Genomic DNA, 16,516 nt, shown 5'->3' on the forward strand with positions numbered 1-16,516 from the left:
TATTCTAAACCCGGTTAACGCCCGGCTACTCTACGAATCTTCTCGATTATTCTACCCACGTATACATATCGTATAACAAAGAATTGAGATATATGATTTAACAATATAACGGAGAACGGATAAGAATGTGGATAATTCTGATCTGACTTCAAGGATGACTTCCAGGCCATAAAAGCTTAAACTCTGATGAGAATTGAAAGAAGGGGGGAAACAATATGATATAGTCTATGTCTAATTTCATGTACTTACAGAATAAACCTATATTTGTAATAGATAAATAAACTGTTAGTTTAAGTATAAGTGAATAAATAGTTAGTGATTCACGCACCTCGTACTCCCGCGTGTTATTCATTCACACTAATCCTCGATATACATTTCCAATCTAAGTCGATCTGTTCCTAGTTATAAATCCTACTGAAACCGGATACTTATAAAATATTAAAATACATCCTATCATCAGTTTATTGTCCGTATTAACATCTCCATAGAGACCCTATATGTGGTATATACTGTAACCTGCTATAAGGGTGTTGAGTAGTACTGGTGCTATAGTTTATAAACAGTCGTCGTATTTTCTGCTTGGATTCATTCTGTTTTGTTCTAAAAACAGGTGCCTTTCATTGAAATATTCGGTTCATATCGAGACAGGTTATAATCATACTGGTCGATTATACGTCAATCAAATCAAATCACATAATCTTTTTAACGGAAGGGAATTATATTTGCACACGTTATAGAAATGTATTCATTCGTCGCATACTCAACCGTTTTCTTGTAATACGAAAAAGATCTCTGAACGTAACCTCAATATTTAATTCTTAATCGATGTATTTTTGAATGTTATAGGCATACACGTCATGTATTATTTGGTGTTTTATTCATATATCCGAAATTCGAAAGAACTTTCAACGGCAAAAAATGCATTGGCTTCATTTCATGATTAAACCAAAAACCAATGGCAAGTAAATCGTATTAGTTTATTCGACAAATAAAAGAGGGAGTTGAATATAATTTATTCGTCTAGTTTTTCGAATTTTTAAAAAGCGAATTTTCTATAAATAACTCCATAGATATTTTTCTTTTTTACAGACTACTTTTGTGTGGTAGGTATAGTAGGTATTTAGGTTGATTTACAATTAAGTATTATAAATGACCTCTAGGCTTTCTATTATAGATCGCTCGAATGTCGTTTGGAATAGAAATTATTTTTTTCCTCAGATTGTAGATTGTGTTAGAACGTAAACAACTCTAAATCCGTAATTACTAAATGACTAAATGACTGTCGGTCTGTGATGATTGCTGCGTAGGTCTAACCGTTTATGCATTGTGTTAACATCGAACTGGTTTAGAAAATTCAATCAGTTTACAATGAACTCGAAATTTAAGTCCTGTTGAAATAAATATATAGTCCCCGAGAGTATTGTTATTTGCAGTAGGCTTGTTATGTTAAATAAGGCAGAGACGGGTTTCGCGTAGTCCTCACTTGAACATACATTACCGTACTACTACAATACCAGTACCTACAGTCGTACAGGGGCGTAACGAGTCATAACAAACTTCATAAAAAGCATTCTAAAAGGTGAGTGATTTCACTTTCATTTGTGCATTGTTTTATTGAGAATCTACAGTACTGCAATTCTTTACTTTACTAGAATTGAGATAAACCACAGAACATACACTCCGAGTCCATGTAACGATATCATATAATAACATTTCGCACTGAGAATGAAAACTAAAGAGTCATTGCTGTTCGAACTAGCAGTTAATTCAAAGTTTCGACTATATCCTAATATTCATCTTCAGCAATACTGATATTAGAATAAAATCTGCAATCGTAATCCAGAACAAATTGAAATATCTGTTTTTCGTAATCAGTCTCCTATTTCGGGATTGTATATCTCATACAGTATTCCTGAAGAGGGCTATTACCATATAGTCAAAATATCGAATGCATTACACGTACTTAAAGTTCATAGAAACTTTTCAAACTTTTTATTTCTATTGTGGGATTCTCAACGTATGGTTGAAATTACATCATATTGTATATAAACTACGAAATTTATGACGGAAATCATTAATGTAAGACGCGTATAATGTTTGTTTATTCCTCAGAAGTATTTTCTGAATTTATACCGTCATAATGGAAATGGAAGGAAACGAACCACGTGATACACAGGCGACCACTTACGATACTGAACCTCGAACAACTGATAAGCGATCAGGAGGAGGATCATTGATCGACGTACAGTATTTCATCAGTCCACCGTGTGGTATATTGAAATGTGTAGAAATAGTAAGTGTTTCAACGACCCTTAAACATCGTACAACAACCCACGACGTGTTGGTATGTCGGGTTAGAAATCTTAAAATTCATCAGAGATATCATATCAAGCAAAGAATGACAACCGGGGACCATTTTGATCTAGGCCCTGAATAGTCGTGATTTCTTTTATGTCACCACGTGACCGAATCTCTGTTATTCTACTTCCGGAGATTATAACATTTCACTTACTAATCAATTCTAGATGATTCAATATGATGTGTTATAGTTTGAATATTGGAAGTCTGCGTCTTTAAGGTCAAATGTTATCATTTAACTTCACCATCCGCCGCCTTTCAGCGTCTTATTTTACAAAATTTTATTCTATTTCCATTTATATATAATTTCTTCTCATTGTAAATAAAATAGAATATATAACTAAACATACGCGGGTCACCGAACACGTTTGATCGAGTTCCATTAGATGAATATCAATTTTTTAAAATAAATATTTCTACTCAGAAACCGATTACTCATATCAATAGTAATAGATACAGTAATAAAAAAATGTGTATGATTATATTTTTACAGATATTAGGAGTGATAGCGGCCGGTTGCGCATCAAGTGCTTGGTTTCCGGCTTTACATTTTTTCCTATTCGTATCAGTAACGGCACTGTTGTGTACGTTGATACTGTTGTGTTTATACCTGTTCCGTGTGCCCGCGATGACATCAAACATACCCTGGAACCTTATTGTAAGTAAAACTGTGTTTATAACACGTAATAATGGATTAAACTGTTGTAATTCATGAAATCATGAAATCATGAGAGCAATTTTAAAACTATGTATTTCATTCACGAAGTTTCTAGCTTGACTCAATTTATCAGGAAAACCACGAGCAATTTTAAAACTATATTTTCTCGTAGTCATTGAGCTCCCATTATAGGGGATGTGTTTTACGGGTAGTTCACGTCTATAATTGGGTTAATTGAAGCTAATTGAAGTGTGTATTTATTTCTACAGGAATTCATCTATAATTGTGTAGTGACCGGATTTTATTTGATCGCGTCGATTGTTTTGATATCGATCGGTAATGCCGTGGCCAGATACATCGCAGCCTCGGTGAGAGTCAACTTTCGATAAAACATTTTCACTATAAGATTCTCTGGAACTAAAAGATATAAATGTATTTATTAACTCATTTCAGGTGTTTGGATTTTTTAATACAATCGCGTATGGTATCGGGATATACTTCAGTTATATTAGTTGGAGGTCGACATCCACTACTCACTCCGTTACTGTTACTGCATAGTTACCTCTCTTCCTTTTCTTCTCTCATTCATTCCTCTGCTCACTCTCCCCATCCATTCTCTCTCCCTCCTCTTCCATTCTCTCACTCTCCTTCCATTCCCTCGCTCTCCCCCTCGCTTCTCTCTTCTCTCTCTCCTCCCTCTCCTTCCTCTCCTCTCTCCCCTCTCCCTCCCGTTCCATTCTCTCACTCTCCCCTTCCATTCCCTCGCTCTCCCCCTCGCTTCTCTCTTCTCTCTCTCCTCCCTCTCCTTCCTCTCCTCTCTCCCCTCTCCCTCCCGTTCCATTCTCTCACTCTCCCCTTCCTCTCTTTCAGAGATTTTATATGAAACCATGTTTTGTTTGTCCACGTAAAGAGGTTACATTCGATGGCGTTACCACTTTTGCAGTGATTGCTTTACGGGCCTGTCTCCCTTTTCTCTCTCTCTCAGTTCCCTCTATCTCCTTCTTTCTTCTCTTTCTCATTCCCTGGACCTCCTCTCCCTTTTCCAGCTCTCCTTTCTCTCCATCGTCAGTGCTCATTCTATAACAGTTTTTTGTTTTATGAAAGATTGACTTTTTAGGATGGTTTTGTCTAACTATTCGCCATGATTTTAATGTAAACTAGTATCAATTTGTGTATGCAGTATAATAAACTGCAGTGTCACGTGTTTGTAACTATACGTCTATAGCATACGGTTCCAATATGCTTTAATAATCAAACTTTAATAGTTTTTTTTTAAACGTTATGTGATCTTACGCATCGCCATTTTACCGCCCAAAAGGCAGCAAATATACCATTCATAACATCGAATATATTTTATTGATTTTATTGATAGATTTTGATTTCCACGCATGCATGTGTGCTCATCTGTAGCTGGTGTCTTTCTCACTGAGTCTAGATGTAATTATGTTATTTTATTCTTTCTTATGCTTTTTAGTACCAAATATATACTTACATTGTACTTACATAAACCGGTCAATAAATTAGAATCAATAAATAAATATTTTTTTAATCTTTATTACCCTTCTTTGGGCCGATTCGATTTATTCTTCCGGACAAGTTTCCGGTTTATTTTCACAATTAGTTCAGAGGTCATCTGAGAAAAAAACTACATGCATCGATGAAAATTAGATAACCTGTCGCAACCAGGATTCGAACCCAGAGATCCAGGATTAACCCCTGATTCCAATAGATGGCGAACTGATCGGATTTACAACTGACATTTTCAAAATATATACAACCGTTTCTTTTTCATAATAACGAAAGCGCTCCTTTTGGTTTTGAACAACTTCTGATGAATATTAAATAAAGTGATATAATTAAATCAGATAAGATTTTACAGATTTACAACAAAATTCGATATCAATCGATTTATAAAAGATTCAAATGCTGAATACCTGACGAAGATGAATCCGACGCTTTGGATTTATTTTCAATAGGTTGAAAATATCCAGTTTTTAAAACTTGTTTGTAATAAACGTGTTTGAATGTCGTTCTATTTTTATCGAGTAGGAATATTCATACTACAGCGATACACTCATATATACATATGGTAGATACATGTTTTAATTTATCATACAGCTATTGTATATATAACTAGGGCAAGCGAACATAGACACAGACAGACAGGCGATAGACTAGTGTTCTTGTGCTCTATCATACTGGAGATATTCATGGTAAATATATATGAACAACTACATGAAAGTCCAAAAAAACAGTGACTAATTTTGTGACGACAAAATTCAACAGTCATGATTCTAGGCTCTGATTCGATTTCTGTTTTTCTTCATTTTGCAGTTGAAAATATGGGTTTTTGCGCGCGAATTGTTCTAGTTATTTCGGTAATTACTGCCGTTTTTTTCGGGTACAGATTCTATCAACCTGTACCGGCTGCGCTCATCAACCCGAATGGTGCTAGAAGTGTCGCTTTTGGATTTAATACGGCTAACTTAGCGGTAATTTATCTATAGATTTCAAAACACTTCGAATACAAAATCACTTATACTTCTTTAGTATGAATTCGTATAAACTTTCTATACATGTTTCATGAACTGATTAAAGTTTAATATGTCGCTCGTAGTCTTGATAAGTCGTGTAGACATTTGTTTTGAAATTAAGTCAATGTATGATATAAAGAGAAGCGAATTTTTGACTCTCAAATAAGTGAAAAATAAATTGACACACGTATTTTAGAATTGAATGAATTTTATTCAGGCTGATGTCGCGTCAACTTTAGGTATTTCGTCCTGGTCGGCAACATTCAGAAATGTGTTTCATCTGATGATTCGAATTTCTGATACGTTATCCTCGAAACCTCCGCGAGACAAGAATGTTATAGTAAGTTCTGTGAGCCCCGGTGTGCGACCCGGTGAGTGTGCGACCCGGCGAGAGTGTGCCACCCGTGATGGTGTGCTATCTGTGATGGTGTGCTACCCGTGATGGTGTGCCACCCGTGATGGTGTGCCACCCGTGATGGTGTGCCACCCGTGATGGTGTGCCACCCGTGATGGTGTGCCACCCGTGATGGTGTGCTACCCGTGATGGTGTGCTATCTGTGATGGTGTGCTACCCGTGATGGTGTGCCGCCCGTGATGGTGTGCCACCCGTGATGGTGTGCCACCCGTGATGGTGTGCCACCCGTGATGGTGTGCTACCCGTGATGGTGTGCTACCCGTGATGGTGTGCTACCCGTGATGGTGTGCTACCCGTGATGGTGTGCCACCCGTGATGGTGTGCCACCCGTGGTGGTGTGCTACCCGTGATGGTGTGCTATCCGTGATGGTGTGCCACCCGTGATGGTGTGCCACCCGTGGTGGTGTGCTACCCGTGATGATGTGCCACCCGTGATGGTGTGCCACCCGTGATGATGTGCCACCCGCTGTGGTGTGCTACCCGTGATGGTGTGCTACCCGTGATGGTGTGCCACCCGCGATGGTGTGCCACCCGCTGTGGTGTGCTACCCGTGATGGTGTGCTACCCGTGATGGTGTGCCACCCGTGGTGGTGTGCCACCCGCGATGGTGTGCCACCCGCTGTGGTGTGCTACCCGTGATGGTGTGCTACCCGTGATGGTGTGCTACCCGTGATGGTGTGCCACCCGCGATGGTGTGCCACCCGCTGTGGTGTGCTACCCGTGATGGTGTGCTACCCGTGATGGTGTGCTACCCGTGATGGTGTGCCACCCGCGATGGTGTGCCACCCGCTGTGGTGTGCTACCCGTGATGGTGTGCTACCCGCGATGGTGTGCCACCCGCTGTGGTGTGCTACCCGTGATGGTGTGCCACCCGTGGTGTGCTGAATTGTTGATAATTCACGATTATACTATTTACAGGTTACTAATCGAGTATTTGATGGTGTCACAGTTCGCATGTATGATCCACCAGGGGGCGATGCAAACAGACCAGTAGTGATTTATATCCATGGTGGAGGATGGGTTCTATTGACTCCAGGTGAATAGCTGTAACACTGAACTACATTCTCTACTAGGCCGTCACGTTGGCCGTCACATTGGCCGTCGCATTGCCAAACATGAACAAAACATATATGCTAATTGTATTAACACGCTAATAACCCGGTCGTGTCAATGATGGCAACGTCACGTGACTACAGCACACCTGTTGCAGAAATTCACTGGAAATGAAAGATTGAAAGTGACGTCATTTTAATGTGTTGTATCTATTTCTAGCTCATTATGACCCGCAGATGTTTCGATTAGTGAAAGAATTGGGTGCTTTAGTCGTGTCAATCGAGTAAGTGATAACGCATTGCCTCCCCTCCGCCTAAGTGGTTTCATGTTTTCTATTTGCTCCGATTCATTTCTCCAGTTATCGGCTGAAAAAGTTTCCAATACCGTTTGAAGATTGCCGACGCGCTGCGACATTTTTCTTGAGAAATATCCACAAGTTTAATGTGAATCCTGACAAAATTGCAATAGCTGGTGAGTTTCATAATCTAACTGTGACAATACTAGAAATAAACGAACCGATTCTATTTTGCAACAAATGTAACGGGGTAAGACTAGAGCGACTACCAAATTCAAAAATGTTAGGAAACGAACACAACTTAACCGGGAAGTCACTTCACCGTCAGGTGCTGCCGCTATGCTCATCGTTAGCGGTATTTCCATACACTAACATTAGCCAGCTCTGGCAATCAATGAGGATAACGAAGTATGGCGGCAGCACCTTACGGTATAGCGAGGCAGCAAGTTGATTGCCGAAGCCGGTTCGTGTTAGTGTATCAAAATTCCGTTATCGATAAGCATAGCGGCAGCACCTTACGGTATAGCGAGACAGCAAGTTGATTGCCAGAGCCGGTTCGTGTTAGTGAATCAAAATTCCGTTATCGATAAGCATAGCGGCAGCACCTTACGGTATGGTTAGGTAGCACATAAGTTGCTACATTCAGTTCATATTTCGGTGTCGTGATTAATCGTTTAAGTTTTAACACTCACTTTAACTCTTTATCCCTGAATTTCGTTCTGAAAGAGAATCTATTGATTGTATTTTACAGGTGATAGCGCCGGCGGAAACCTAGCAGCAGCTATAGCTCAGCATCTCGCGCAACTAAACCTACCACACAAACCTAAATTACAAGCCCTCATATACCCGGCGCTACAGGCTTTCGATTTAGATAGTCCGTCTTATCAAGAAAATCTCGGAATTCTTTTGACCAGGGATTCGATGATTAAGTTTTATTTGGCGCACGCTGGAGTCTCGATGAAACACGTGACCGCCGCCGGGTCGAACAGACACATCTCTACAGCGGTGAAAACATCCTCGAAATACGCGAAATACGTCAGTCGTTCATTACTACCAGCCAGATTCAATACGAATAAAATACCGTTCAAAGTCGAAGGCGAAGATAAAAATGCCGTCGATGAACTGGAAAAAATAGTTTTAGACGCTCGATTTTCGCCGCTTTTGGCCGATAATCTAAAGGGTCTACCGAAAACATTGATGGTTACCTGCGAGTATGATCCTTTGAGGGATGATGGATTTATGTATGTTGCTAGGTTACAGGATGCTGGAGTGTCGGTTAAACACGTCCATTTAACCGATCTCATTCACGGAGGCATTTTCTATGATCCGCAGATATTTCAGCAAGTTATTGCATTCTTAAAACAGAATCTTTAACACAGCCTTAGTTATCAGCATTCAGTATTTACTACCACAATATATGAAATACCCTTCAAATTATCTATCACACAGTTCTGAACCCAGTTCCACAGGATCCCATACGTAGTTCCACAGGACCGTAGATTTACAGTTCTGTATCCTGTTCCACATGACCCGGTACCACGGTTCTGTATCCTGTTCCACATGACCCACTACCACAGTTCTGTATCCTGTTCCACATGACCCAGTACCACAGTTCTGTATCCTGTTCCACATGACCCAGTACCACAGTTCTGTATCCTGTTCCACATGACCCAGTACCACAGTTCTGTATCCTGTTCCACATGACCCACTACCACAGTTCTGTATCCTGTTCCACATGACCCAGTACCACAGTTCTGTATCCTGTTCCACATGACCCAGTACCACAGTTCTGTATCCTGTTCCACATGACCCACTACCACAGTTCTGTATCCTGTTCCACATGACCCAGTACCACAGTTCTGTATCCTGTTCCACATGACCCAGTACCACAGTTCTGTATCCTGTTCCACATGACCCACTACCACAGTTCTGTATCCTGTTCCACAGGACCGTAGATTTACAGTTCTGTATCCTGTTCCACATGACCCAGTACCACGGTTCTGGATCCAGTTTTAGCTTAGAATTTCAGTTACAACATTTGAAATGAGTGTTTTTCTTTAAATAAATGTTTTTCTTTGACAATTGTTTCAATATCACCAGCACGCAACAGAAAATCCAGCATCGCGAATAACGAACAACAAATTTAAATCACAAATCGTTTTTTATTTTAATATCGTAAAAATTTACATGCTTTCAGAAAATTGTAAAGAATTCTGAAATGGTTGTTATTTTATTGATTATTTATTGTTTGTCAAGTGAAATAACACAAATAAAACTGATAATTTAATGAGAACGATAGACTTTATCAGAGTTCTTTATATTATTCGTGAATATGAACTAAAATGTCGATTTGGAAGAGACTATAGCCGGCTGGTTTTGAATTTCGACATTGCTAACACCAAACTGACCAGACAAACATTCTCCGGGTCACTACAACAACTGGTGGAATGGTTAGATCTCTGAACTGACAGACATGGTTCTGGTTTAAGGAGAGTGTGACAAAAGAACTTGAAATATTGAAATCCAGGAAGAAAGACACTAAATATTTGGATGGATATATGAAAGCTGTGGGTACTGGAGTGTTTAATGGGTAGTGTAGTGTGATCTGTGTGCATTTGTGGCCAGCACACAGATCACATTGTTCATTGGGGTTTAGTCCAGGACTCGCGAGATTATCAACAACACGGAAGTAACGTGTAATAAATGATGACTTGAATTGCATGACTACCTACCACCCCTCATTATTGTTGGAAAACTAAACGTTCCGCACTGACTCAAAACATAGAACTATTCCGTTATAGTTCTATGCTCAAAATTAGTAATAACATTTTAGAAATGGCCAGAATTTTAACTTAGGTTCTATCTCATTTTTATTTTACAATTGCGATTGGTATAATTTTTTTTAAACGGCCGTTAAGGCTTCATGTTTCGTCTGCAATTCACTGCAAATAGTTACGCAACTACGCACATTTCAGTGTTTTTGGCAGCTGTACACTCAATCGGCACCGTTCGTGACTAGCTTCACTGCGGAATTATCATTAATTAACATCGCCATATCACATCATCAACTTATATTGTGCCTTAAAACCCTAACAGCCGAAATAATTGAAATGCACACACGATTTCTATCATTGAAAATTGAGAGAGTGGCCATGTTTGTGTTCTGCTGCTTCGCGTAAATCCCACGCGGTGGCGCCACCGCGCGGAGTGAAGCCGATACGTCGAGTTGAATAAAATTTCTTTTTATAAAGACTCATCATCAATTTATTTGATTTAATGAATCAATTTGATACCGCGTTAAATTCAAAGATCGATCAGGACAAATCAAATTTGACTCGGCCACGATACGATTTTAGATAAAAGTAATTCTGATTTTGGCAGGATAAATTCGCCTCTACTATTTTCATATACAAATCTATTCTATTGGAGGCAGTGAATAAAAACTATTTCAGAAAGTTTCTTGCATGACAATTTCCTGCACAGTGTAGATGGGTGTTACCCTGTAGATAGATGATTACAGACTAGCATTATTGTACCATTGAAGAGAGTTGAACGCGGTCTGAAGTATATCTTGTTATTTCACTGGGAGCTGATTGCTACTGCTGCTGCTGCTGCTGCTGCTACTGCTGCTGCTGCTGCTGCTGCTGCTACTGATGAAATATGAATTTTACATCTCAACTCACATCCACCACCACGACTGAGTCTCTACGATGTGTTTATCCGCCAGAACGATGGGACCTTATGTTAAGCGTTGACCTTTACGAATACGGATATTCAACAGCTTCAATTCTAGGAATGATGCTAAACTGTGTTTCTATTGTTATATTCAGAAGGATCGGTCGCTCCACTTATCGAACTATTATAATTCTTGCCTGGTTTGATTTACTGTTTCTTGTTTCAGTGTTTCTTCTCTATCCGTTTCGTATAATTGTAATCGATATCAGCAGAACCACTGACCTTAGACCGCTCGGGCGTTACGATGATTGGTATTTTGGACACGAAATTATAATATGGGCGCTACCATTATTCTATACATTCCAAACTGCCAGAAATTGGGCCGTTGTGATTGTAAATTTTGAAAGACTTCTGGTTGTCGCGAGTCCGCTGTATTTCAGACGATTCTGGAACAAAAAACAAATTATTTTTCTTTCCTTTTTTAACGTCTTTTGTTCTGCAGTTTCTTACTGGCCATATTATTTTCCACTCCGTTTACCCGGAAGGGCCACACATCCTTGTGTTCGGGGATTTTTCACAATGGGAGCTTTTGGAGCCACAACAACAAGAACTCCGTTTGATTATAATTACGATTACGCGTACAACTTCACTTTTATAAGCTACATGTTCATGACTGTAATTGTTCCTTTTAGTGTCTTGATAGCATTAAATCTGACTTTGTTTGGAGTCATGATATTAAGAAAACGAAATCAAAAGAAACAATTTCACACGGACACAGCGGCGACCAGTGAGAAAACTCAAAATACATCCGCTGAATTGAAAATATTAAGAATGGTTCTCATGATTGTATTGATGTATTTTATATTTGAAATACCGGCATCTTTAGATCGTGTGTTACATTTCTTCCATGCGTGGTTTGGAATACGTAGTGGTTTATCTTACGATGAACATTTAGTCTTGCGCAAAATAGGAATTCTGCTCAGTGTTTTTGACTCATCCGCAAATTTCTTTGTTTATTGCGCAACGAATGAAACATTTAGAAAAAAAGCTAAACACGTTTTACTGATCAATTATTTGTGTGATTCACAGTAAAACTATAATTTGTCGGGAAAATGGAAATAAATCAACGCGTTCTTGGAATCTCGCTGTGACGACCTTAGAACTCATCAATATCCATTCTTACAATAGAATTACGATGGAATTCCGCAGCCAAATCCTCATGTTGACAGTTGAATCTCACTGGAAATAGAAACTATTAAATAGTTACAGCTAATGACATTAATTACCGATTTTTTTCCTGAAAACGACGTATATTTTTAAAAACTATACAGTTCTGTATCCTGTTCCACGTGACCCAGTACCACAGTTCTGTATCCTGTTCCACATGACCCACTACCACAGTTCTGTATCCTGTTCCACATGACCCAGTACCACAGTTCTGTATCCTGTTCCACATGACCCAGTACCACGGTTCTGGATCCAGTTTTAGCTTAGAATTTCAGTTACAACATTTGAAATGAGTGTTTTTTTAACTCTTTTAGTCATGAATCCTGATTACAATGGTTTAAATGTTTTTCTTTGACAATGGTTTCAATATCACCAGCACCAACAGAAAATCCAGCATCGCGAATAACGAACAACAAATGTAAATCACAAATCGTTTTTTATTTTAATATCGTAAAAATTTACATGCTTTCAGAAAATTGTAAAGAATTCTGAAATGGTTGTTATTTTATTGATTATTTATTGTTTGTCAAGTGAAATAACACAAATAAAACTGATAATTTAATGAGAACGATAGACTTTATCGGAGTTCTTTATATTATTCGTGAATATGAACTAAAATGTCGATTTGGAAGAGACTATAGCTGGCTGGTGTTTACCTACAGCTGGAGGCAAGATTTACTGGGGTTGTGTCATGGTTAATTACAACAGGAGTTCACACAGACTAAACCACTCTTATTCATACTAAAAACATGTTGAAAATATAATATACAAGTATTTCATATATACACAAATACATAGTCCATTTGATTGTCAAACAAATAAAGGGTTAGAGATGAGGGAGAGGGGAACGCTACATAATAAATCTCTTAAACTACCTGACTATTGATCTCAATTCTCGTTTAGACCAATAGAGGGCGTAGTAAACTATAATACACGAGGAGAGGGGTGTAGGGAGAGTGATGAGTATTAAACTACTGCATTTTACAATGACAAAAACTATCCAACCACATGACATTAGTATAATTCATGTTTGAACCAAAAGATGGCGTAGTAAACTGAGTTGAAGAGATCTTTGATGTACGGTATTGCGATTGATTCGTGCTGCCATGGTTCTACCCTGTGATGGTTCAAACTTCGGATGGTTCTGCTATTTTACCCTGCGGAGGGTTCTTCACGATACAGTCTTTACAACATTTAACTAAGCTCAAACAGTAAGAATGATTGATAAACCCCGACCTCCCTTTAAGCTCATCGTATTTAGGCCTAAATCAAATAATTCATCATTTATTCCCAAACTGTGAGAGCAGTTCGTGTAAAATATACACATCACTCAAGAAGAACCAAATCTATTGTGAACCATGTTTTTAAAAAGTACCGCAGCAAAAGTGACATAAATTATCAACATCGTCGAATTAATCACATTATACAAAGTCAAGGTCATGGTCACATATATAATACAAAATATACAGTTACCGGTAATAATTAACGAGGGATTTTTAATTACTGTTTATTGAAATTTACAATCAAATAAATACACAATGCAAGCAGCGTAGATACATACATACTATATATATATATATATATATATATATATATATATATATATATATATATATATATATATATATATATATATATATATATATATATATATATATATATATATATATATATATATATATAATATCTCTATATATACAGTTATAGTAATATCATTATTTGATCTATACACAATAGACTAGACTATAGCAAAATATAACTGATAGTAGAATATATCATTTTAAAGCGGAGTGGACCATCCATTCATAATAAGGTGCGATAGCGAAAAATGGTAATTCTTTATGAACTCGGATAAGTCGTCATCTGATAAGTCCTTGTCTGATAAGTCGTATTACTGAAATATTTGCAATTCAAATAACTAAGTGTAGTAAGTCATCATTTGGATAAATCATTAACACAATGATCGCCACAACTACAACGACTTTGGCCCGAGTTTCAATGAATAAATTAAATGTTTTAAGGCGCCCCCTGTATAGAGTTAATGAATTTGGGCGCCCCCTGTATTGAGTTAATGAATCAACTTGGGCACACCCGTCCACTGTTTTGCACAAAAATGATATTTTCATATTCAAATTATACTAGATTAACAAATATAACAGTAAATTCCTACATGAACTGCAGTGCATCATAGCGCATGGCAGTGCATCATAGTGCATGGCAGTGCAGCACAGCGCATGGCAGTGCAGCACAGCGCATGGCAGTGCAATGCAGTGCAGCATAGCGCATGGCAGTGCAATGCAATGCATCATAGTGCATGGCAGTGCAATGCAGTGCATCATAGCGCATGGCAATGCAGTGCAATGCATCATAGTGCGTGGCAGTGCAGCATAGCGCATGGCAGTGCAATGCAATGCATCATAGTGCATGGCAGTGCAATGCAGTACATCATAGCGCATGGCAATGCAGTGCAATGCATCATAGTGCGTGGCAGTGCAGCATAGCGCATGGCAGTGCAATGCAATGCATCATAGTGCATGGCAATGCAATGCAGTGCAGCATAGCGCATGGCAGTGCAATGCAGTGCAGCTTTAGTATGAGAATAAAAACTACAAATGTACACATTACAAACTGAAGAATTAAATACCCTGAATTATTCCAAATTACCGGTTAATTTTCAGACTTATCTAAACACTTTTTTGAGTTTCAAGTAGTTGAGTAGTAACAGTGGAAACAGGATGAGGTAAATGAATCAGACCGATAAGTAGACTATACCGAGAGATGTCTCAGTGATTTAACCCTCTCTAGTGAAGCAGTTTTTACTGTAATAGGTTTTTAAATGCTTTCAATTGTGACTATTAGACTAGAAACTGGATCCGTGCTTAAATCCAAAAATTGATTTAAATGTAAATATCATCAGAATCATAACCGGTATAATGAAGGCCTACTAGACCGAAACGTAACTGCACCAAATTTCTACTCATCTGATGCAGTAGATCAACATTACAAACATTGGGACCCATTTCCACAATTCTGAGTAAGATTTGATACTAAAGTTCATTTCCAATTTTAGACTCTTAACCCATTCAGGCGTCAATACCACAGTGCGATGTATAAGTCGATGATGGACTTTGCTTGATGCAAAATTAGTTTTTATTTTTATTGAAAGATGGCAGCACCTGTCAAGTGTTGCGATATAAGCGGTGTAGACGCACTGTAATGGAACGCCTCTTATAAAAGACACTAGGATGGAATTTTTCAAAATTTTCGAATTATCTCCAGCACTTTAAGAATTAGTGAGCGCCGAGTCAAATCTTAGCAGAGAACTGTGGAACTGGATGTTGTAATAATGCATTAGCTGCGATATCTACGATTTTTTATCCCTGGTCAGAGAATGTAATAATGTATCTTATAACGATTAAAGCGATAAAAAGCAAAAAAAAATTTGGCAGGAGATTAAAATAAAAACATAAGAATAAATGTAATGAAATACCCTGTTTGTCATCTATATTTGTATGGTACAATGTGAGATCAGTAACTATTGACTAATTTTGGCAGTTATTTAGAACTAGACTTGAAACTGTATAGATAAAAACTGCTTGAATAATAAGTTTTATTTTTACTCACGTATTGAGAAAGATTGCTCGTTCTAGGACTGGATCAATAATTCACTGTTTCTACCCTGTTTTTCAATGACGTTTTATTAAAAATAGACTATATTTGATCACGATAAAAACGTAAAGCGCGGCAATGAACAGACACAAAACTGTAGTTTCAATCAAATCTTACAATGAAAGAAATCTAATATCGTTGTAATTATTTGCCCTTAATTAATTCCTAAATAAACGGGTCCAGGAAGAGCAACACAGAAAGCAGCACAGCACACACAATGTTGACACTACACTTCAGGTGACAACACACTGTAGGTTGATGGTGTACTGCAGGTCAGCCAGTGTACTACAGGTCGATCAGTGTACTACAGGTCGACAACACACTGTAGGTTGATGGTGTACTGCAGGTCAGCCAGTGTACTACAGGTCGACCAGTGTACTACAGGTCGACCAGTGTACTACAGGTCAACCAGTGTACTACAGGTCAACCAGTGTACTACAGGTCGACAGTGTACTAAAGGTCAACCAGTGTACTACAGGTCAACCAGTGTACTACAGGTCAACCAGTGTACTACAGGTCGACAGTGTACTACAGGCCGCCAGTGTACAGCAGGTCAACCAGTGGACTGCAGGTCAACCAGTGTACTACAGGTCGACAGTGTACTACAGGCCGCCAGTGTACAGCAGGTCAAC

At 38.5% G+C, this 16,516-nt stretch overlaps 2 protein-coding genes across 2 annotated transcripts; both read left to right on the forward strand.

Annotated features, from left to right (window-relative positions):
- Positions 1-1,360: 1,360 nt before the first annotated feature.
- LOC141902510 (CKLF-like MARVEL transmembrane domain-containing protein 4) lies at positions 1,361-4,528 on the forward strand. Its single transcript, XM_074790275.1, has 5 exons — positions 1,361-1,579; positions 2,113-2,293; positions 2,852-3,016; positions 3,286-3,384; positions 3,470-4,528. The coding sequence occupies exons 2-5, from the start codon at positions 2,141-2,143 to the stop codon at positions 3,572-3,574; spliced, it is 522 nt and encodes a 173-aa protein (XP_074646376.1). The 5' UTR covers positions 1,361-1,579; positions 2,113-2,140; the 3' UTR covers positions 3,575-4,528.
- Positions 4,529-5,157: 629 nt separating this feature from the next.
- On the forward strand, positions 5,158-9,598 carry LOC141902678 (arylacetamide deacetylase-like). Its single transcript, XM_074790505.1, has 7 exons — positions 5,158-5,229; positions 5,351-5,508; positions 5,768-5,890; positions 6,884-7,001; positions 7,238-7,301; positions 7,377-7,489; positions 8,065-9,598. Exons 2-7 carry the CDS (start codon positions 5,359-5,361, stop codon positions 8,685-8,687), a joined length of 1,191 nt encoding a protein of 396 aa, XP_074646606.1. The 5' UTR covers positions 5,158-5,229; positions 5,351-5,358; the 3' UTR covers positions 8,688-9,598.
- Positions 9,599-16,516: the final 6,918 nt, after the last annotated feature.

Source organism: Tubulanus polymorphus, chromosome 3 (genome assembly GCF_964204645.1).
Source record: "Tubulanus polymorphus chromosome 3, tnTubPoly1.2, whole genome shotgun sequence".
In the NCBI taxonomy this organism is placed as follows: domain Eukaryota; kingdom Metazoa; phylum Nemertea; class Palaeonemertea; order Tubulaniformes; family Tubulanidae; genus Tubulanus; species Tubulanus polymorphus.